Source organism: Ochotona curzoniae, unplaced genomic scaffold, assembly GCF_017591425.1.
Source record: "Ochotona curzoniae isolate NIBS_2020 unplaced genomic scaffold, NIBS_Ocur_1.0 patch433, whole genome shotgun sequence".
In the NCBI taxonomy this organism is placed as follows: Eukaryota; Metazoa; Chordata; class Mammalia; order Lagomorpha; family Ochotonidae; genus Ochotona; species Ochotona curzoniae.
In genome coordinates, this window is record NW_024467010.1 from 818,834 (window position 1) to 838,638 (window position 19,805).

The following is a 19,805-nucleotide window of genomic DNA, read 5'->3' on the forward strand; positions in this document are numbered from 1 at the left end:
CGGGTCAGAGCCAGCAGCACCTTGGACAGAGGTCGGGCTGCGGGTGGGGCTGGGTGACGCGCTGTGCCCTCCAGGGTGGGCACCCGGAGGTGTGGCCACCGAAGGAGGCCCGGGCGCGCAACGCTCGGCGGACCCAGGGGCCAGGGTCACCGAGGCGGGTCCGTGGTACCCAGAACGTGGGGTCCCGAATTAGCAGTCGCCTCGGGCCAACCGGATTGTCAGGACCGGGACTGTCTGCGGCCTCGAGGCGGGGCCTCCCCGCCGGCCGCGCGCATTGGCCCTCGCAGCGCCTGCGTCAGGAGCCAGCGCGCGAAACCCGGCGGGATGGCGGGGGCGAGCGGCCGGGGCGGAGCCTGGCGTCCCCTCCAGCGTCCGGCCGCGCCCGTCCTCCCAGCTGCCGCAGGACGACCAGCCGTCTCCGCGGTGCCCGCTGCCGCGCTCCAGCCCCGGTGGAGCCCGCTGCACTGCGCCCGGCAAGCCCGCGCGTCCCCTGCTCCCTCCCCGGCGTGGGGGCGTCAGGCTCGCGCCTGCGCGCGGAAGGAGGGGCGCGGCCCAGGACCCCCGACCACGGCGCGCAGCTGTCCTGTGCGGGGCGGCGGGCCGTCATGCTGCCCTAGGCCCTAGGCCCCCACGGAAGCCGCGGCTGTGGGTAGCAGGAGTGCGGGCCACCCGCGCTGCGCTGGGCCATGGCGTTCCTGACTGGGCCTCGCCTGCTGGACTGGGCCAGCTCGCCGCCCCACCTGCAGTTCAATAAGTTCGTGCTGACCGGGTATCGGCCGGCCAGCAGCGGCTCCGACTGCCTGCGCAGCCTCTTCTATCTGCACAACGAGCTGGGCAACATCTACACGCACGGTGAGCCGCAGCCCCACCACGCATCCCGCACCGAGCTTTCCTTGGCGGTGTCATGCCGGGCCTAAAGGCTGGGAGCGCCCGACGCTGGGTCCCGGGACCGGCCCGCTGCGGCCCGAAGCCGCGGTGACAAAGCTGCCATTGTCCCAGACCGCCCCGCAGCTTCCGCCTTCCCAGCGGGGCGCCCGGGCAGGAGGGAGGCAGAGAAGGGGCTGAGCCCTCGTAATCCCTTCTCACCCCCGGGAGGGGCGAGAAGCCTGATCTCCCGCCCCCTCATGGCACCAGCGTCCTGGGCACCCTTCCTTGCCAGCAACCGTCCCGGAGATGGGTGGTGGCTGCGAGGAGGAAGGGTCCGTGGGCAGCCGTCTCCCACTGCCCAGTTCCTGGCAGTTCTGCCCTGGGGCTCCGCCCTGGCAGCTCCTTCCTCCCCGCCAGGGCGCCCGGCCCCTCCTCTGCGGCTGAGCTCCGCTGACAGAGCCCTGCCTGCCCTTGAGCTGCCCCGGCCAGAGGGGCCCTGAGCCAGGTGGGGCTGACGTTAGTGTGAGCTGGTGGCCTCGCCAGGATAGGCAGCGGGACCCCCTTTCACTCTTGTCCGTGCTGGGGCAGGTGCCTGGTCCATTCAACTCCTTCGTGAGTGCCACCTCACCCCTTTCTGAAGATCAGGCCAGGCCTCCCTTTGTCTGGGCTGAGGGGCAAGCTCAGTAACTGGGGCTGCTCATCACCGCTGTGTCCTCGTTCTTAGTTTTGTGTGGCCAGACGTGGGCCTGGCAGGCCAGATGGGGACCCCCTGCCTGCAGCTTGAGAGGTCAGGCTGTGGACTGTCCTCCGCTGGCTCACATGGTTCACCCAGGCAGTCACATGGCCTCTCCCAGCCCATGTGCTCACCAGTAGTGACAGTGGTTGCCCTGATGAAGTGACCAGTGACACTGGCAGGACAGCCTTGTGTTGTGCCCTCCACGCTGACACTCATGGACACCTGTCTCCTTCCCCCAGGGCTGGCCCTGCTGGGCTTCCTGGTGCTGGTGCCGATGACCATGCCCTGGGGACAGCTGGGCAAGGATGGCTGGCTGGGGGGCACACACTGCGTGGCCTGCCTGGCACCCCCTGCGGGCTCTGTGCTCTATCACCTCTTCATGTGCCACCAAGGGGGCAGCTCTGTGTATGCCCGACTCCTCGCCCTGGACATGTGTGGGGTCTGCCTTGTAAACACCCTCGGTGAGTCAGGGTCCTGATGGGTGGGAGCTGAGGAGGGCGAGCCGGGGTGAACTCTGGGAGGGAGGATGGGCAGACCCCCAGACTAACACGCTCTGTCTCCCCATGCAGGGGCCCTGCCCATCATCCACTGTACCCTGGCCTGCAGGCCCTGGCTGCGCCCAGCTGCCCTGGTGGGCTACACTGTGCTTTCAGGAGTGGCTGGCTGGAGGGCTCTCACCGCCCCCTCCACCACTGCCAGGCTCCGGGCCTTTGGTTGGCAAGCAGGTGCACGCCTGCTGGTGTTTGGGGCCCGCGGACTGGGGCTGGGCTCAGGGGCTCCAGGCTCCTTGCCCTGCTACCTGCGCATGGACGCACTGGCACTGCTCGGCGGGCTGGTGAACGTCGCCCGTCTGCCAGAGCGCTGGGGACCTGGGCGTTTCGACTACTGGGGCAACTCGCACCAGATCATGCATCTGCTCAGCGTGGGATCCATCCTGCAGCTGCACGCCGGGGTGGTGCCCGACCTGCTCTGGGCCGCCCACCACGCCTGCCCACCAGACTGAGCTGCCTGCCCCTAGGAGCCAATGCCGTGCTTCCTCCTGCTGACGTCAAGGGGCTGGCTCCTTGGTACAGACTTCCTCCTCGGAGTAGCTGCCCCTCCATCCATCTCTGTGGACTGACCATGCCCCCCACCCTTGTCTTGGAGCTCTGGCTTCTGCTCCCTGTCTGGGTCCTGTGAGGACTCAACCAGACCAACTGGGGCACTTCTTGCCGTGTCTGTTGGGAGTCCTGCCAGCCTGGAGCCATCACCTGTCCTGACCCTCCCACAAGGCCTCTCTCGGTGCTTGGGCCAGCCCCCAGGCCACGCTTCCTGACTCACACATTTCTGCCCCCACATGTCCGCCCTCTCAGCAGCTGGCTCGCTCCACCTCCCTCCTGTCCAGGATAGTGAGGGTTTTGGGTAGCAGGACCAGCCCCCTCATCCAGCAGCAAGTGGGTGTTGGCATTTCTGTCCAGTGGACAAAGTGGCTCAAGGGTGGCTGCTTCTGCCAGGCAGCTGCCACAGATGCACAGGGAGTAGCCAGGGAGGCCCATCTAGACGAAGAGTCTGCCCTGTGTCTTGAATGCCATGTGGACAGCACAAGCTGCCCACTGCATCTGCTCCACAAGCGGGAAGGCTCCAGGCTGAGGCCCTGGCTTCTGCAGCAGGAGCAGCCTCAGGCCTGAGACCCAGGCAGCAGTGCCATGTGGCATACCCACAAGCACTCCCAAGGTTCAGATACCTTTTATTACACACGGCCAGGCAGAGGGCACCCATGGGAGTCCCCAGAGGGGCCCCACTTTCTAGGGAATGAGAAGAAAAGGGGACAAAATATTAAAAGCAGCTAGGCTGGGCCCGAGGTCCAGGTGGGGTCTAGTGAGTCCTCAAACAGGCTGAGGAGATTTCGAGGCTCAAAGGAAGGGAAAGAACCCCGAGGTGGCTCTGAGTCGATGTCACTTAGGTCCAGGGCGTCCCTGAGGGGGAAGAAAGCTGACACTCAGGACCCCAAGCCAGCCACACCCCTACCCCTGCCCCTGGGTCTGCTCACCTGGGTGGGTACCTGCTGCGGGGAGTGGAAGTACTCCCCACAGCCCGAGCCAGGGTGGCCTCTGGGGAGCGTGCCAGCCTGTAGAAGGGGCAAGAAAAGCTGAGGGCTGAGGAGTGCAGGGCAGGGGCAGCTCTGCCCCAGGGATGGTCCAGGCTCCCACCTCGCGGGGCGAAATAAAACATGGTGCACTCCAACAGCTTACAAGTCTTTCTACCCAACCACACTCAGAGGCCACCTCAGCCCCGGCACTGGGTGGGCACTGGGCAGGCACAAGCAAACGCAATAAATGAAGCTTTCCTGGTGCTTCCCATTTGTTCCCCAAAGCTGGGGGAGTACAGATTACCATCTCCCACTGGCTCCCAGGAAGACTTAGGGAGGGGACTCCAGGGCTCCGTGGGGAGCCTCTCCCACCTATGGAAGGGATAAAACCTTGTGTCCCTGGACCTTGGCAGATGCTGCCAAGGTGGGAGCAGAGGGACAGTGCCCCAAGTGCCAGTCTGTGCTATGTACAGCCACTGGCCCACTCCCCGACCTGTGTTCCCTCCTGCCTCAGCTGTCTCCCAGGCTGTGAGAAGGGGCTGGGCTTGGTGGGAGAGCCTCTTTCACCACTCATCCCTGGGGCGTGACAAACAGTGGAGCTGTCACTGCACCCTGCCACCCTCCTCTCACCGTAGACTGTCCTCATCCCAGTTGCTGGAGAGACTGCCGTCCAGGAGCAGGCTGCAGGGCGGTGAGCCAGGAGGGGTGGCTGGTGGGCCTGGGGGCTGCAGCCAGCTGGCAGGGTGAGCCAACCCATGCCAGAGCCAACACAGCAGGGCAAGCAGAGCCTGTGGGGAGAGGAATCTCAGGGGTTGGTGGTCCCGGTCGGGAGTGGGTGCAGCCACCAGACTCTAGAGGGGGCTTACCTGCCACAGGGCCCATCCATGACTCAGGGCTTCTGCAGCCATGAACCACAGGATACTCCAGGGACGTGGCGGTCTCAGCATGGGCAGGGCCAGCAGGGCCTCAGCTGTGGCACGCAACTGGGGGTCAGGTTCCAGCATCATGATGAGGACAGAACGGAGCTCGGGGGACAGACCTGCCAATGAGGTGGGGCGATGTCAGCACCCCAGACATTGATGGCTCTGAGCCCACAATACCTCCACTGTAGCGGCCCACCCCCACTCACCGGCAGTGAACTCAGGTGGCAGGTAGCCCTGGCGCAGCTGCTGCCAGCCCTCTCCACCATGGGGCAGTTCCATGTTGCATGCCACTTCCAAGACGGTAAGACCCAGACTAGGAGAGGGCAAAGTAGGGATGGAAATGAGTAGGGTTGGTCCTGGGACACAGACCCAATCTCAGACTGCCCCGGTGGGTGGCAGGGGACTGCTATGTTCCACTGCAAGCAAGGGGGTGTAGGAGATGGACTGGGCCCCATCAGGCCTGGAACCCCATTATGGAGTATAGATCCCACAGAGAATAGCATGCAGACTGCTGAGGCGAGTTCTCCCTGTGCCTCACTCACCCTGTACAGAGGTGGCCAGATGGGAGTGTGAGAGGCAGGATAGTGGTGGTTTAGCTATACGGCCAGTGGGACCTGCCAACTTCTAACCTGGGGCAACTCCCTCCTGCAATGGCAATGGTCCCTTTATGCTGCCAGAAGCTGCTCTGTGTGCAGTCACCAGGGTTCACTCTCACGGGCAGCACGGCCTGGGAAGTCCCCCGACTGGGGTCGGGGCAGGCAACCCTTAGACCTGAGGGCATCCTCTTGGCCTTGTCCAGAACGGGGCTTCCCTCCCAGGGAGCGTTCTCTTTCGATCACCTCCAGAAGGCACCTCCAAGCCTGCCACACCCCTGCCTGCCCCTCACCTGAAGATGTCGGCTGCTGTTCCACAGGAGCCCTGCAGCAGCTCGGGGGCCATGTAGCGAGGGTCTCCCTCTTGGGCCTCACCAGCCCCGATGGCACCCAGCTCCACCAGCAGCCCAAAGTCACCCAGCTTGCATCGGCCCCGAGGCCCCAGGAAGATGTTGGCAGGCTTGACATCAAGGTGGACCAGGCCTTGGCTGTGCAGGTGGGCCAGGGCAAGCAGGGTATCCCGCAAGTAGCCCCAGACCTGGGCCTCGGGCAGGCTGGTGCCCCAGGCTTCACAGTGCTGCTGCAGGCTGGGCCCACACAGCTCTGTCTGTAGGTACAAGATGCCAGCTTCCTCCCAGGCCTGCTCCAGCCGCACGCAGCGTGGGTGCCGCCCCACCTTCTCGTGGCCGCCCACCTCAGCCAGCTTGCGGGCCCGGTCCTTGGGGCCCCTAAACGGCGACATGGAACGCTTGACTGCATAGAGCCGGCCATCCTCCTTGGAGCGCACCTGGAAGGAAGGTGGTGGCACAGGTGAGGGAGGGGCTGGGACACGGGAGTGACCATGTTGGGGGGACAATGGGCAGTCTACTGAGATGTCACTCAAGTGCAGGAACGCACAGCGGGCATCCATACTAGAAACCCCTGAGCACTGTAACAGCAGAAGTGGACACAACTCTGTCCACAGGCGCTGAGACCCAGCAGCGGAGGAGCAGGCTGGCCCTAGGGTGTACTGTCCATGAGAAAAGCTGGCCATGGGACAGCGAGCAGCACACTCAGGAGGTAAAAGCTGCTACGTCTAAAGCAGACCGATCCAGGCAACTGTGCTGTTTGTACTTCTAACAAAAGGGTCTCCATGTGGTACTTGTGCAAAAGAAAGAAAATATGAAGGACTGAAACATATTGAGAAAAAAAATATGTATTTTCTGAGAAAAAAAATATGGAAGCCAGAAGATACCTTGGAGCCTGCCAGGCTGAGTGGAGTGTACACTGCACTCAGGGCCAGCTCCAGGCCAGGCAGACTTACCAAGAACCACAGCACACTGGCTCCAGGGGAGAGGAGATGGCAGCTGCCACAGCGCACGCCAGACCCTGGACAAGGGGCCAGTGTGCGTGAGGCAGCGCTTGGAGGGACCTGCCCAGGAGGGGCAGGTGCGGGAGGGGAGGAGGGCATGCTGCCTAGGACACTGTTAGTTTGTGGAGGGGAGATAGGCAAAGGGTCCTTTAGGTGTAGGCCCCACACTCACCTTGAAGACCTCCCCATAGGAGCCGTGGCCCAGGCGGCTGAGCCTCTGGAAGCTCTGCTGGAAGAAGGACTCTGGCCGGCTTGGGTCGTATCCAGGGCTCTGAAGGGTCTCTGAGGCGTCATTCCGAAACGACACCCGCCGGGGATGGGGCTGGTGCCAGCCCGGGGTCCGAAGAGGGAAGATGCGACTGACGGGGATGCTGCCCTTGGCGGGGGGTCGGGGTGGGAGGCTCCGGCTGAGCCCCCCGGGCCTCTTGAGGGAGAAGCCAGGTTCAGCATGGCGGAAGTAGGCCGGGACCGGGACAGGGGTGCCGCTGAGGGGCGGTGGGGTGCCTTCTGTGGGCACAGGCATGGCCAGCGCAGGAAGCCTGGGGAGCAGAGAAGAGGCTGAGTGCGGAGCAGTGTGTCCACTCCAGCTGCACCAGGTGCTAATTCTGCACTTTACCCCCGCTTGCTCTGCCTTCAACAGAGGCTGGGGGCACTGCACGACGCCAGCCAAGGCAGGGCCAGCTACCCGTCATCTCCACCTGGGAGATGACAATGAAGCTCAGAATCAAGTCTCTGGACATGGCACAGAGGACACACAGCAGGTAAAGCCACATTTACACAGAAAAACAGGGTACAAAGAGTTAAACCACAGCCTGTGGTGCCAACATCCATATGAGCCCTGGTTCAAGCCCTCACTGCTCCATTCCTAATCCAGCTCTGTGCTAATGCAACTGGGAAGGAGCAGAGGCCGGCTCAAGTGCTTGGGTCCCTGCATCCACGAGGGAGAGCCCGAAGAGGTTCCTGGCTCCTGGCTGCAGCCTGGCCCAGCCCTAGAGGTGAGCATCTGGGCAGAGAACTATTCGGTGGAATATCTCTCTGTGTCTCCCTCTTTATAATTCTGCCTTTTAAATAAATAAATAGGGCCTGGCTGCATGGCCTAGTGGCTAAAGTCCTCCTTGAATGCACTGGGATCCCATATGGATGCCGGTTCTAATCCCAGCAGCTTGGGACCCTGCACCCGCGTGGGAGACCCAGAGGAGGCTCCTGGCTGCTGGCTTCAGATTGGCTCAACACTAGCCGTTGTGGCTGCTTGGGGAGTGAACCAGCAAATGCAAGATCTTTCTCTTATCTCCTCTCTGCAAATCTACCTTTCCAATAAAAATAAACCAATCTTGAAAATAATAAAATTTAAAAAATAATGAAACAGAAAAATCAACCAAGCCCTGGTAAGAACATGGAAACAGTGTGTCACCTGCTCCATGCCGCCTGCCACCTTCCTCCCAGGATCCTAGCATGGGCCCTGTTGACAGGTGTGGCCAGTTGCGGCTCCGCCTGGCTCCCAGTTAGAGTGTCTACCTCAGAGAGCTCTAGCCATTTCTCAGCACTCTACCTCTACATGGCAGCTGGGACGGGTGCCGCTTCCACACCCCTCACTCACAAAGCTTTACCTGTGGGGCTCATCCATAGCAGGGAGGTTTCACAAAGGCAGAGGCCATCAGAGAGGGTCACAGGCCACTAGCACACGGAGCACTCTACCCGAGGGGGCAGAGCTCTTCCCAGACAAGGACACCATGGCCTTGCTCCCAGGTCCACAGCACAGCTTGAGACGTGGACCTCACGCAGAGGACTCTGAAATGTTCCCCAACCCCCAAGTGACTTTTATTTTCTCATTGGAAAGGCGGATATACAGAGAGGAGAGACAGAGAGGAAGATCTTCCGTCCGATGATTCACTCCCCAAGTGAGCGCAACGGGCCGATACTATGCCGATCCGAAGCCAGGAGCCTCTTCCAGGTCTCCCACACGGGTGCAGGGTCCCAAAGCTTTGGGCCGTCCTCGACTGCTTTCCCAGGCCACAGGCAGGGAGCTGGAAGGGAAGCGGGGCTGCCGGGATTAGAACCGGCGCCCATATGGGATCCCGGGCGTGCTAGGCGAGGACCTTAACCACTTGCGCCACCGCGCCGGGCCCCAAGTGACTTTATTTTAAACCTCATGTAGGAAACTTTAAGCTCAAAGGTGCTGTCAAAACCAATGGAAGTTTGGACCCGGTGCGGTGGCGCAAGTGGTTAATGGTCCTCGCCTTGCACGCCCGGGATCCCATATGGGCGCCGGTTCCCTTCCAGCTCCCTGCCTGTGGCCTGGGAAAGCAGTCGAGGACAGCCCAAGGCTTTGGGACCCTGCACCCGCGTGGGAGACCCGGAAGAGGCTCCTGGCTTCGGATTGGCATAGTATCGGCCCGTTGCGCTCACTTGGGGAGTGAATCATCGGACGGAAGATCTTCCTCTCTGTCTCTCCTCTCTGTATATCCGCCTTTCCAATAAAAAATAATCAAAATAAATCTTTAAAACTGTCTGATCCCGGCAGCTCCCTGCTTGTGTCCTGGGAAAGCAGTTGAGGATGACCCAAAGCCTTGGGACCCTGCTCCCGCGTGGGAGACCAGGAAGAGCTCCTGGCTTCAGATTGTCTGAGCTCTGGCCATTGTGCCCACTTGGGGAGTGAACCATCGGATGGAAGATCTTCCTCTCTCTCTTCTTCTCTCTGTATATCCACCTTTCCAATAAAAATAAATAAATCTTAAAAAAAAAAAAAAAGCAGGGTTGGCGCTGCTGTGCAGATTAAGCTGCCCACTGAGACACTGGCATACCATATGGGCCCCAATTTGTTATTCCATTTCTGAACCAGCTCCCTGCTATTACACCTGGGCAAACAGCAAAAGATGAGCCGGGTGGTCAGGGCCCTGCACCCTGGTGGGAAGCCTGGATGAGTTCCGGGCTCCTGCCTTTGGCCTGGCACTACCCTGGCTGTTCTGGTAACTTGAGGACTAAAGCCGCAGACAGATTTCTCTCTCTTGAACTCTGTCTTTCAACCAAAAATGAGGAAGTTTAGGTGAGAGGAAGGAAGAAGAGGATGATGATGACGACAGAACAGAGAACCAGCAATGGCAGAGCTTTCAGAGCTGGGCGAGATCAGGGAATAGCATCACAAAGAGGCCTCCTGAAACCACTGTCAGGCTGACAGAGCACATGCCAGGGATGCACCGCAGCCTGATGGCGCAGCGGGCATGACTGTGGGGGAAACACTTCACTACAGCAATCCCACCAGCAACGAACCAAGCAAGCACAAAGCACAAGCTCCAGGGGAAGGAAGGGACCCACTGCCAAGTCACTGCGATCCACCTAACCTGTCACTAGGGACTGCACCGCTCCTCTGCATCAGCTTCTGGAGCTGGAACTGCAGTGTAGTGGGTAAAGCCGCTGCCTGCACTGGCATCCCACATGGGCACCATGGAAGTCAAGTCCCAGAGCTCCACTTCAATCATAGTCCTAGTGCCTGGGCCTCTGCACCCACGTGTGAGACCTAGAGGAAGCTGCTGGTTCCTGGCTTCAGTCGGGCCTAATCCTAGCCTTCGCAACCATTTGGTGAGTTAAACAAAAGATGGAAGATATCTCTCTGTCTCTCCCACTCTGTTGGGCATTGCAGCATAACAGGTTAAGCTGCTGCCTGTGGTGTAATCATCCATCATGGGCAACTGAGTCCCAGCTGCTCCAGTTCTGATCTAGTTCCCTGATAACGGCCTGGGACAGAAGTAGAGGACAGCCAAAGTCTCTGGGACCCATCACCACATGGGAGAAGCAGCTCCTGGCCCCGGAATTGATCTGCTCCTGCCGCAAGAGGAAGCTTATTCTACTGTACCACGGTGTCAGCCTCCAAAGAAACTGTTCTAAGTTAAAAGAACCAATATAATCAGAGGAAGACACAATGACAGAGAGTATCAAGGCTGGCGCCATGGTGTACTCAGCTAAGCCTTGCATGGCCCGCATCCCATATGAACAGTGGTTCATTTCCTCACTGCCTCACTTGGATCCAGCTCCCTGATTGTGGCCTGGAAAAGCAACAGAGGATAGCTCAAGTCTGTGGGTGCCTGCACCCACATGGGAGACCCAGAAGAAGTTCCAACCACTGTAGTCATTGGGAAGTGAATCGACAGATGGAAGATCTCTCTCTCTCTAACTCTACCTATCAAATGTAAGTAAAATAAATCTTTTAAAAGAGAGAGAGAGAATATCAAGAAATAATAATAAAAAAAAAGCCAGGTCTGGCACGGTGGCCCAGCGGCTAAATTCCTTGCCGTGAACACACCGGGATCCCATATGGGCGCCAGTTCTAATCCCGGCAGCTCCACTTCCCATCCAGCTCCCTGCTTGTGGCCTGGGAAAGCAGTAGAGGACGGCCCAAATCCTTGGGACCCTGCACCCATGTGGGAGACCTGGAGGAAGCTCCTGGCTCCTGGCTTTTGGATCTGTGCAGCACCAGCAGTTGCGGTCACTTGGGGAGTGAATCATTGGACAGAAGATCTTCCTGCACTCCCATGGGAAAACCAGAAGTTCCTGGCTCCTGATTAGCTCAGCTCTGGCCACTGTGGCCATCTGGGGAGTGAACCTGTGGATAGAAGATCTTTCTGTCTCTCCTCTCTGTAAATCCGCCTTTCCAATGAAATTAATTCATTAATTAAAAAAAAAGGTGAAGATGATCATGATAAAAACAAAACTGATGCATATTTCTTTTTTTAAAAAAGATTTATTTTATTTTTAATTGGAACGGTAGATATACAGAGAGGAAGACCTTCTGTCTGATGGCTCACTACCCAAGCGGCCGCAGCTCAAACCGGCACCCAAATGGGATCCAGGCAGGTTCAAGGTGAGGACCTTAACCGCTACACTATTGTGCCGGGCCCGATGCATTTTTCTTCAAGTCATTTTAAAAGTAGTTAGAGGTCAGTGCTGCAGTACAACAAGCTGAGCTGCAGCCTGACACCTGCATCCCATTGCAGTGTTGATCAAGTCCTGGCTGCTCGGCTTCTGATCCAGCCCCCTGGTAAAGTGGCTGAGGGATCAGTAGCAGGCGGCCCAGACCCAGCTGCTGTGGCCAGTTGGGAAGTGGACCAACAGATGAAGATCTGTTCCTTCCTTTCTTTCTTTTTAAGGGATTTATTTGTTTGTTTGGAAGACAGTGTCACAGAGGAGGAGGGAGAGCGAGACCTACCATCTGGTGGCTCACCTTCCAAATGGCCACAAAAGCCACATCTGGGCTGGGCCGGAGCCAGGCGCTTCACTGAAGCCCCCCACTTGGACAATGGGGCCCAAGTAACTGGACCATCTTCTGCTGCTTTAGCAGGTACATCAGCAGGGAGCTGGATGGGAAGCAGAGCAGTCGGAATACAAACTGATGCCTATATGGGATGCCAGTGTTGCAGGCAATAGCTTAACCCACTATGCCAAGTGCCAGACCCTTTTTTCTGTCTCCTTGTCACTCAACTTTCAAATAAATAAATAAATGTTTTATTGAAGAAGCTATTAAATAAAACTATTAGGTAACTGATGTTGAGCATAAAGTATACAGAAACGTATTTGCAAATAACAGTGCAAAGGAACAGAGTGGGAGCAAAAACAAAAATAAACCTAGGTCAGTAGTACAGCAAATGCAGCACACGGGCAGACGGGCCCTGGCATACAAACAAACAACAACAAAAACCATGAAAACTAAAGACTGGAGTGGGGCTGGCACTGTTATTGGCCAAAACCTTCACCTGTGGCTCCAGCATTCCATATGAGCACTGGTTCAAACCCCGTTACTCTAATTCGGATCCAGATCTCTGGGACAGCATAAGTGACCCATATCCTTGGTCCGCTGCACCCATGTGGGAGATCCAGAGGAAGCTCGTGGCTCCTGGCTCCTGGTTTTGGACTGGTCCACCTCTGTTTTGTGGCCATTTGGAGAGAGAATCAACAGATCAAAGGTCTTTCCCTGTCTCTTTGTAACTTTCAAAACCTTAAAAAAATGAGAAAAGATTGGGTCTGGTGCTGCTGTGTAGCAGGTAAAGCCACCATCCTGCCCCATGTGGTGCCTGTTTATGTCCTGGCTGCTACGCTTTCAATCCAGCTTCCTGATAAAGCCCAGGAAAAGCAGTCGAAGATGGCCCCCCGCCATATGACGTGAGGGACCAGACTGAGGTCCTGGCTTCTCCTGGCCTGGCCCTTGGCCTCTGTGGCCATTACAGCTATCTGAGGAGTGAACCAGCAATGGTGGAGCACTCCCTGTCTGTCTTGCTCTCTTTCAAATAAATGAATGAATCTTCAAAAAGAGAGGGAAAAGAAAAAAGAAAAACAAAACACTAAAGACATAACTACAGAGAAAGCCGCTCCACAATTGTCCATCTAAAGACTTGCTGGGGACAGCATGACAATGCTCTCCAGCAACAGCAGAGCCTGACAAGCTGACCCTAAAATTTACTTGGGAATTCAAAGGATTCAGAATTGTCAAAATAATTCCCAAAAGAATGGAGGTGGAGGATTCCTACCTCTTGGTTCCGAATCTGCTATATGCTCTTCTAATCAAAAGTGAGTGATGCTCACACAAGGGCAGAAGTAGTGTGGGTCAAGGGAGCAGGTTCAGAATAAACCCACACTGTCAACAAGGGTGCCAAAATAACTCACTAGCAAGGAGCACTTTCTTCAACAAATGGTGCCAGGATAAGTAGATATTCCAATGCAAATCTAATTTGGCAGAATCAGACTCATTTTCTCTTGATTAGCGCAAATATTCCTATGTTTCTTTTTTCTTAAGTCTAATCGTTTAAAATGAACTTGTTTATTTGAAAGGCAGAGTGACAGAAATAGGAGAGATAAACACATCTTCCAGGCTGAAGCCAGGACAGGCACTCCATTCTGGCCGCCTGCTCGGGCAGGGGCTGCAGGCACTTGGCCATCGTGCGCGGCTTCCCCAGGTGCGTCGACAAAGAAGCTGGGACCCACCCGAGCAGCCAAGGCTCCAACAGGAAACGGGAAATGGGATGCTGAGGAGTGGCGGCGTCTCCTGATACAGACGTCACTGGATTTGATAGCGGTGTTGCCTATGTTCCTTGTGCCCTGCTGGCTTTCCCCCAGAAGCTCGCAGCTGCTACAGGCCCGTGGCTCTAGGGGCCCCCAGCCCAGAGGACCCCGGCACAGGCGCCCCGGGGGCGGGGGCCGCAGGCTGCTGCCTGGTTAGAATGTTATCACCGAGACCCCAACAAGCGAGCAGGAGAGCGGAGGCAGTTAGCGGGCGGCCACAATGTAGCGGAAGATACGATCACCCGAAGAGAACTGCAGGTGAGGGAGTGACCCTGCTCCTCCCAGCCGCCCGCGGGACCCCTCCTCAGCACCGCGTCCACTGCCAGGCCGGCTCGGTCAGCACACCGGGCTGTCACCGGGAAAGGGGTTCCCGCCAGAGGCGCTCGGGGAGGCTGAGCCGGCCCGGGAGCGGTCACGAGAGAGAGGCCGGGCCGGCCGGGGCTCGCGGAGGGGGAGGGGCCGGCCCTGAGGAGAGGGCGTGAGGCGAGTGGGTGAGGCTGACGGGGGAGGGGCTGTCAGGGGCCGGAACCGCCAGCAGCCGGAACCGCGGGGCCTGCGCGGGGCTCACCTGGGCTCACCTGGCTTCAGCGAGGTCCCAGATTCCGGGTCGGCGGAGGCCGCGGGGCAGTCCGGGGCCCAGGCGTCCGCGTCGACGGCTCCGGACGCCCGAGCGGAGGACTCTCGGGACGGGGAACGGCCCGTGAGCGCGCGCGGAGCCGGCTCGCGCCAAAAATTCCAAACCGGCCTCGAGGCCCCGCCCACACATGCCTCTCGTCCCGCCCCCCGCCCAGCTCAGCCCATCAGAGGCGCCCCGTCCGCTGAGCCCCGCCCCTCACGTCCTGTGCGCGCGCGCGCCCGCCCCACTCCCTCCGCCCGGCGCTCCCACTGCGCAGGCGCCCCGCGCCCCGCCGCGGCCCGGTGGGCGTCGGCTCCGTGGCGCGAGCGCGAGACGGAGGCGTGGCGGCCGGTGCGGTGCGGGCGGGCCTGGGGCCGCGGTGCGGGCACCCGCAGCTCCGACCGGGCTGGCTGAGTCCGGCTGTCCGTAAGCGCGGCGCAGCACTTGGGGGAAGCAGGAAGGCGCTGTGGCCCTGGGGACCCCGGCGAGGCCGCGCCGGTGGGCTGCCCGCGGGACTCGCGGCCCACTTCCCCAGGGTGTCCCCGGGTGCGGCCTGGCCCGCCCGCCGCTGAGGTGGCCCTTCTCGTTCTCCGAGATTTTTGAGATTTACGCTTGGCTGGATTCCACCTCGCGTCCGGACTTGACGACCTTGGAATGCGCTGGGCTTCCCTGAGCTCTGGATTAGTTTGCTGTATAAATGGGGCTGGTGACCCTAGGATGATCTCCTTAAAGCACTAAGCAGGGCACCCCGGGCTGGGGATTGCGCCTTCCTTTTATCCAGTTAACCGGGAGGCAGGGGTCCCTGCCACGTGGGTCATCTCACCTGTTCCCTTGCCACCTGATTACAGTCGGCCTCCTGTTCCTTAAGTCACCTGTTGACCATGTGCTTCCTCTTGACCCTCAGTGGACCCCAGCGCCTCCCCGGGGCACCACCACGTCTCTAGAAGGTCCGTGTCCATCAGTGGACATTGTAGAGGCAGGCCCCGGGCCCACATCCTGCAGGCTGCATTCCTCCTCAGACACAGCAGCCCCGGGGGTGAGAAGGGGAGGGAGGGGGCTCACAGTAGGGGTCTGCACCTTTCACAGCCGCTGTCTGGGTGAGAAATAAGACCCCCTCCCGTCGTCCTCAGGGCCCACAGACGTGTCCACCGGGAAGCGTGGCCGGGCGCTGCGGGACGCTCACCCCAAACCCGGCTGCCCGACGCCCACCCCCTCGTCCCGGCGAGGTCCGCGCGCGCCCCCGCGTGTCCTGTGGCCGCAAAAGCACCTGCTGGGGCTCCTGCCCCGGAATGAGAATAAGAAAGGCCAGGACCTGACGCCCCCGAGTGGAAGAGTGTGGGATGTGTGGGAGTGTGAAGGATGTTTGTGGGGAATCGTATATTTGACAGGCGTTTATTCCACTGCCACCTACTTCCTGTGTGTGCCTCTGTGGAGCTCTGTTCACACTGTCAGTGGGTTCAATAGACTGCGGGTGGAGGGGGAGGAGGAGCTAGCAGAGGTCGGAAGGCAGCCTGCACACCGTGAAACATGTCTGGGATCTGGGGGGCTGGGAGCCAGCCTTGGATCCAGTTGCCAGAGAGGCGCCTGATGAGCCGTGCTGCTCCTCCAGCTGTCCCCAGCCCTGAATTCCTGCCCTTGCAGCTCCTAGCAATTCCTGTGCTCTAGCAGCTGGGAGGCTGTGAACCCTGGCTGTGCCATTTTAGGCAACATTTCCTGGGCCTAGGGACCACACTTCCAACACCTCAGCTGTCACCCTGCCCCCGACCCCCAGCCCGGCTTCCTCCCAAGCCACCCCTTGTTCAGAGATAGTGTCTGGGAGCAAAGGGCAGCCCAAGTCATGGTTCTTCCTGACTTCCAGGGAGCTGAGTCAAAAGGGCCCTGCCTGGGTGGGGCTGGAATGAACTGAGGGGACAGTATTTTGGGGGGTGGGAAGTGCCATTGTGGAGCTGAGCCAAAACTGCAGTTTGAGCAGCCGTCCAGCTGGCTGTGATGCCAGACGGGCTGGCATTTTCCACAGACTCCTGCCAGTGCCTAGGAGCCTGGCAATGGCTATGCCTGTGCCTCCTGCAGAGCTCAGGGTCCCCCTGCCTGTTCCCCACCGAAGTCAGGCTCCCCCAGTGCCCCACAAGGGCGTGCTTCTGTGTTTGGCTGGCCCCAGTCTATGGCAGACATTTGGAGACCCAGGCTTGGCAGAGCTGGGCCCGCAGCACCACCCTGCAGCGTGCAGACAGCAGAAGAATGGACTGGGGGACCCTCAGATCCAAGCCCCATTTCGCTGGAGTTGTACAGCCGGGCTAAGCCACTTTCCTTTTTGCTTCCATGTCCCCATCTCAAAAAGGGGACAGGACACACATGCCTTGGGTACCTGAGCCCAGCCTCAACCCAGCATCCTTCCTGCTTACCTGTGCTCTGCTCTGTCAGCAACCTGGGGTGGTTTGGGAGGCCTGGCAGGAGAGACCTCCCCAGGGAGCTGGAAGGGGCTGTGCAGCTGCCCTGGGCCGTCATGGGATGGCCAGGCCGAGGGAAGGTCCTGGCTTCAGGACTCAGAACAGGGAAGTGCCAAGCTAAAGGGGCTGCTGTGATCATGGGGCTGTCATATAAAGGCATGTTGGGAGTCCAAGGGCAAGGCTATGAGGGAGAGCCATGGGCAGGGGCTCAGGCAGAGCAGGAAGGACGTACAGGGTTGGCCCGGTGAGCCAGGAGCCCCAGCACAGCTTGTAGGGGGCTGGCAGCTGGCCCTGGCCCCCTGAGTGAGGTAGACTCATCAAGCCATAATCCCCCCTGCTCAGCTAGGCACGCAGCAAGCCAGCAGACAGAAGAGGCATGGGGCCTTCTGGGCTCCACTTAGGGTTGGGGGCTGAGTCATAGTTGTTCCTAGCCAGCTCTGTGGGGTCCAGACCCTTCTTTCTGCCTCTCCTGCCCCCTGTGTGCCCACTCTGTGCCAAGTCCACCCCCTGGGGCTGAAGCCAGTCCCACCCATGGCACTGCAAGTGCTGGCACCCCAGGCTGCCCCCAGGTTGGAGTTGGGGCCACATGGGACAAAGGGCCACAGGAACAGTGACTGGAACTGAGACTTGAAGAAACAGGACTCGTGGTGGCCTGTCCCTGTGTGTCACCATCTCTATAGGAGAAGGCAGGCAGAGAGCAGCTGGGACCCATTTTGGCATCTCCTGCATGGCCTGCGGGCCGCAGCCCGGTAGCTGTAGCCTAGCTGTCACATGGGCTGCTGTGCTGTCCCAGCTCCTTTCTTGGCTCCCTGGCTCCCCACCTTCCCCCCAGTGGTGTTTGAGCCGTGGCTGGGGTTCCTGCTGCCCTTTCTGTCCCATGCTGGGGGACATCTGAGCCCTCCAGCACTGGCACCAGAGCCCAAGTGGAGGGCAGAGGTGTGGGATCCTGGGGGCCATGTGGGGGTCCTGTCTTGGCTGTCAGCACCTATGATGGATGAAGGGTAGGGCCTGGAGAGCTGGGGCTGAGCTCCCGCCTGATAGGGGACCAGCCCCCCAGGGTCTGCACTTCTGCCATCTCAGCTGGAGGCCTGGGTGGATCCCCACCCACCATGGGTGTTTAAAGGCTCAAGGGTGTAGAGGCCCTTACCCTGCCAGCACCATGGGCTCGTGGGTCTTCCCTGCAGCCCTCTTCCTTCTCTGCCTGGCCCCAGAGAGCAGCCTGCAAGGAGGTGAGGGTCTGTGCACGGCCCCTGGGGTGGGAGGTCTGCACAGGGCAGGGTCTGCCTAGGGTGGAGGTCTGGGAGGGCTGGGCTGCCCAGGAACCCAGTGGAGGGCAGTTAGGGGACTCTGAGGGAAAATTATTGGGTCCTGCCTCATCAGAGTCTACACCTGCTTGCTCCCCCAGGGCTGCCTGTGCTCCCTCCTGGCTTGGGGAAAGATAAGGGGTCCCCTGGAGTGCTGGGGTCAGGAGAGACGCTCTGGGAGCTCCCTGGGGACTGCACTTCCCCAGCAGGCAGCAGTGTTAGCACTGGTGGGGCACAGCCATGAGATAACCCCCACCTGTGGAAGAGTCAAGGGGTCTCAACCCTAGGGCAGAGGCCTGGCGCTGAGTCCTGGGGAGTAGGCAGGGGGTGGCAGGTGAGGGAGGCCACCCCTGGCAATCAGCAGCAGCAGGGCCTGGACAAGGGGACAGGATGGGAAGGGGAACAAATGAGCAGAGGGTGAGGCCAAGTACCTCAAGAGGGTGGGAGTGGGAGGAGGGGTCCCCCTGAAACTGCCAGGGGTGAGGGAAGGACAGACAAGCCCACCAGAAGAGGAGACTCCGAAGAGTCTGAGAGTGGAATGGAGGAAGAGGGAGAAGTGGGCTCTGCGCCCAGCCATCAGGGGCATTGGCAGATGCCTTCCTCCATGCTAGGCCCCTCACCCCAGCTTCAGCTGCCCCGTGGCCTGTGGGGAAATTGAGGCCCAGAGAGGAAGGGGTTGCCTGCTCCTGAATCACTCCTTTCTCCCCAACTTCACAGGCTTTGGGAACCCCAATGGCTACAGATCAGGTAAAGCTGAGGGGCGGGTGCAGAGCCCCAGTTGCTGGTCCCTAGGTCAGGTTCAGTTTCTGACTTCTGCTACCTGCCTCCCCATAGGCTTTGGGAGCCCCAGTGGCCTGGGAGCAGGTGAGGCTGGACTCTTCCCAGCAAGTGGGATCTGGGGGTCTGAGGAGGCAGGGCAGCGGCAAGGAAGTAGGAGACAGAGCTGCCCTGCCCCTGTGTGTCCCCAGAGGGGGTGAAAGTGGGGCTCATAGGATGACCACCCTGAGGCCCTGGCCCAGGCTCTGCAGAAGACTGAGAGTAGGGGCTCTGGGGTCCCCCACCTGCTCCTTGTCCTTGCTCCCCAGTTCTTGGAAATGAAAATGGGCTGGGCACCCAGTCAGGTGAGACTGGGGGAGATGTCTCCTGGCTCCACATCCAGGATGTCCCTTCCCTGTCTCCCACCAAGGCCTCCGAGCTGAGGGGCAGGTTTGGGGTGATGGGGAAATGGAGGGGACGTTTGGACCTCAGCTTCTCTCCCTCTTCCCGCAGGCCCTCCGGCTCCCAATGGCTATACTGCAGGTATGCGGGAGGCTGAGAGCTGGGTCTCCTGGCTTGTCCTTGCCTAGGCCACTCCTGGAAATCTCGACTGCCCCGTCTCTCAGGCATGGGCAGGGTGTGGAGTTGCCAAAGCCAGGCGGTCTCCCTCAGGCCCTATCCTCTTGCCTAGATGCCCTGCCCCTCCCTGTCTTCCAGAGGCTGCAGCCTCACCAGGAGAGGTGGGGAAGAGGGAAGAGGACCCCTGGGATTTTGGTTCTAGGGGCTGGGGCTGGCTCACATCAAGGGGACAGCACTGATGATCTGCTGGATTCTGAGGGTCTCTGGACTCTGCTTTGGGGAGGACAGAATGAGCACACTCCTCAACCCCACCTCCGGCTATGCCCCTCATCCATGTCTCTGCCGGACCGCGGAGGGGGTTTGAAGTCCCAGAGGCCAGCTGAGGGCTGGCCCCCAGGGCTGGCCCCCAGTCCAGCTCTCACCACCTATCCCACCTGCTTCATCTTGCTTCTGCTTCTGTCTCACCAGGATATGGAAACAGGCTTGCAACTGGAGCCTTCCCAGGAGTGGGGGACCAG

At 59.8% G+C, this 19,805-nt stretch overlaps 2 protein-coding genes across 6 annotated transcripts; one reads left to right on the top strand and one right to left on the bottom strand.

Annotated features, from left to right (window-relative positions):
- Nucleotides 1-446: 446 nt before the first annotated feature.
- LOC121167900 (progestin and adipoQ receptor family member 4) lies at nucleotides 447-3,903 on the top strand. 4 transcript variants are annotated; one of them, XM_040997607.1, is made up of 4 exons: nucleotides 447-852; nucleotides 1,843-2,064; nucleotides 2,173-2,342; nucleotides 2,544-3,902. In XM_040997607.1, exons 1-4 carry the CDS (start codon nucleotides 687-689, stop codon nucleotides 2,604-2,606), a joined length of 621 nt encoding a protein of 206 aa, XP_040853541.1. In that variant the 5' UTR covers nucleotides 447-686; the 3' UTR covers nucleotides 2,607-3,902. The 4 variants fall into 4 exon arrangements, with proteins under 4 accessions (XP_040853541.1, XP_040853539.1, XP_040853542.1 ...); XM_040997605.1 differs by having other exon boundaries at nucleotides 447-851; nucleotides 1,959-2,064; nucleotides 2,173-3,903; XM_040997604.1 differs by having other exon boundaries at nucleotides 449-852; nucleotides 2,173-3,902.
- On the bottom strand, nucleotides 3,314-14,224 carry LOC121167899 (membrane-associated tyrosine- and threonine-specific cdc2-inhibitory kinase). Of its 2 annotated transcripts, none has more exons than XM_040997603.1 (8): nucleotides 14,154-14,224; nucleotides 6,711-7,077; nucleotides 5,481-5,974; nucleotides 4,801-4,907; nucleotides 4,538-4,710; nucleotides 4,302-4,459; nucleotides 3,633-3,710; nucleotides 3,314-3,558 (listed from the first exon to the last, which is right to left on the bottom strand). In XM_040997603.1, the coding sequence occupies exons 2-8, from the start codon at nucleotides 7,059-7,061 to the stop codon at nucleotides 3,429-3,431; spliced, it is 1,491 nt and encodes a 496-aa protein (XP_040853537.1). In that variant the 5' UTR covers nucleotides 7,062-7,077; nucleotides 14,154-14,224; the 3' UTR covers nucleotides 3,314-3,428. The 2 variants fall into 2 exon arrangements, with proteins under 2 accessions (XP_040853537.1, XP_040853536.1); XM_040997602.1 differs by lacking the exon at nucleotides 14,154-14,224 and adding an exon at nucleotides 4,015-4,021 and having other exon boundaries at nucleotides 3,633-3,738; nucleotides 6,711-7,078.
- Nucleotides 14,225-19,805: the final 5,581 nt, after the last annotated feature.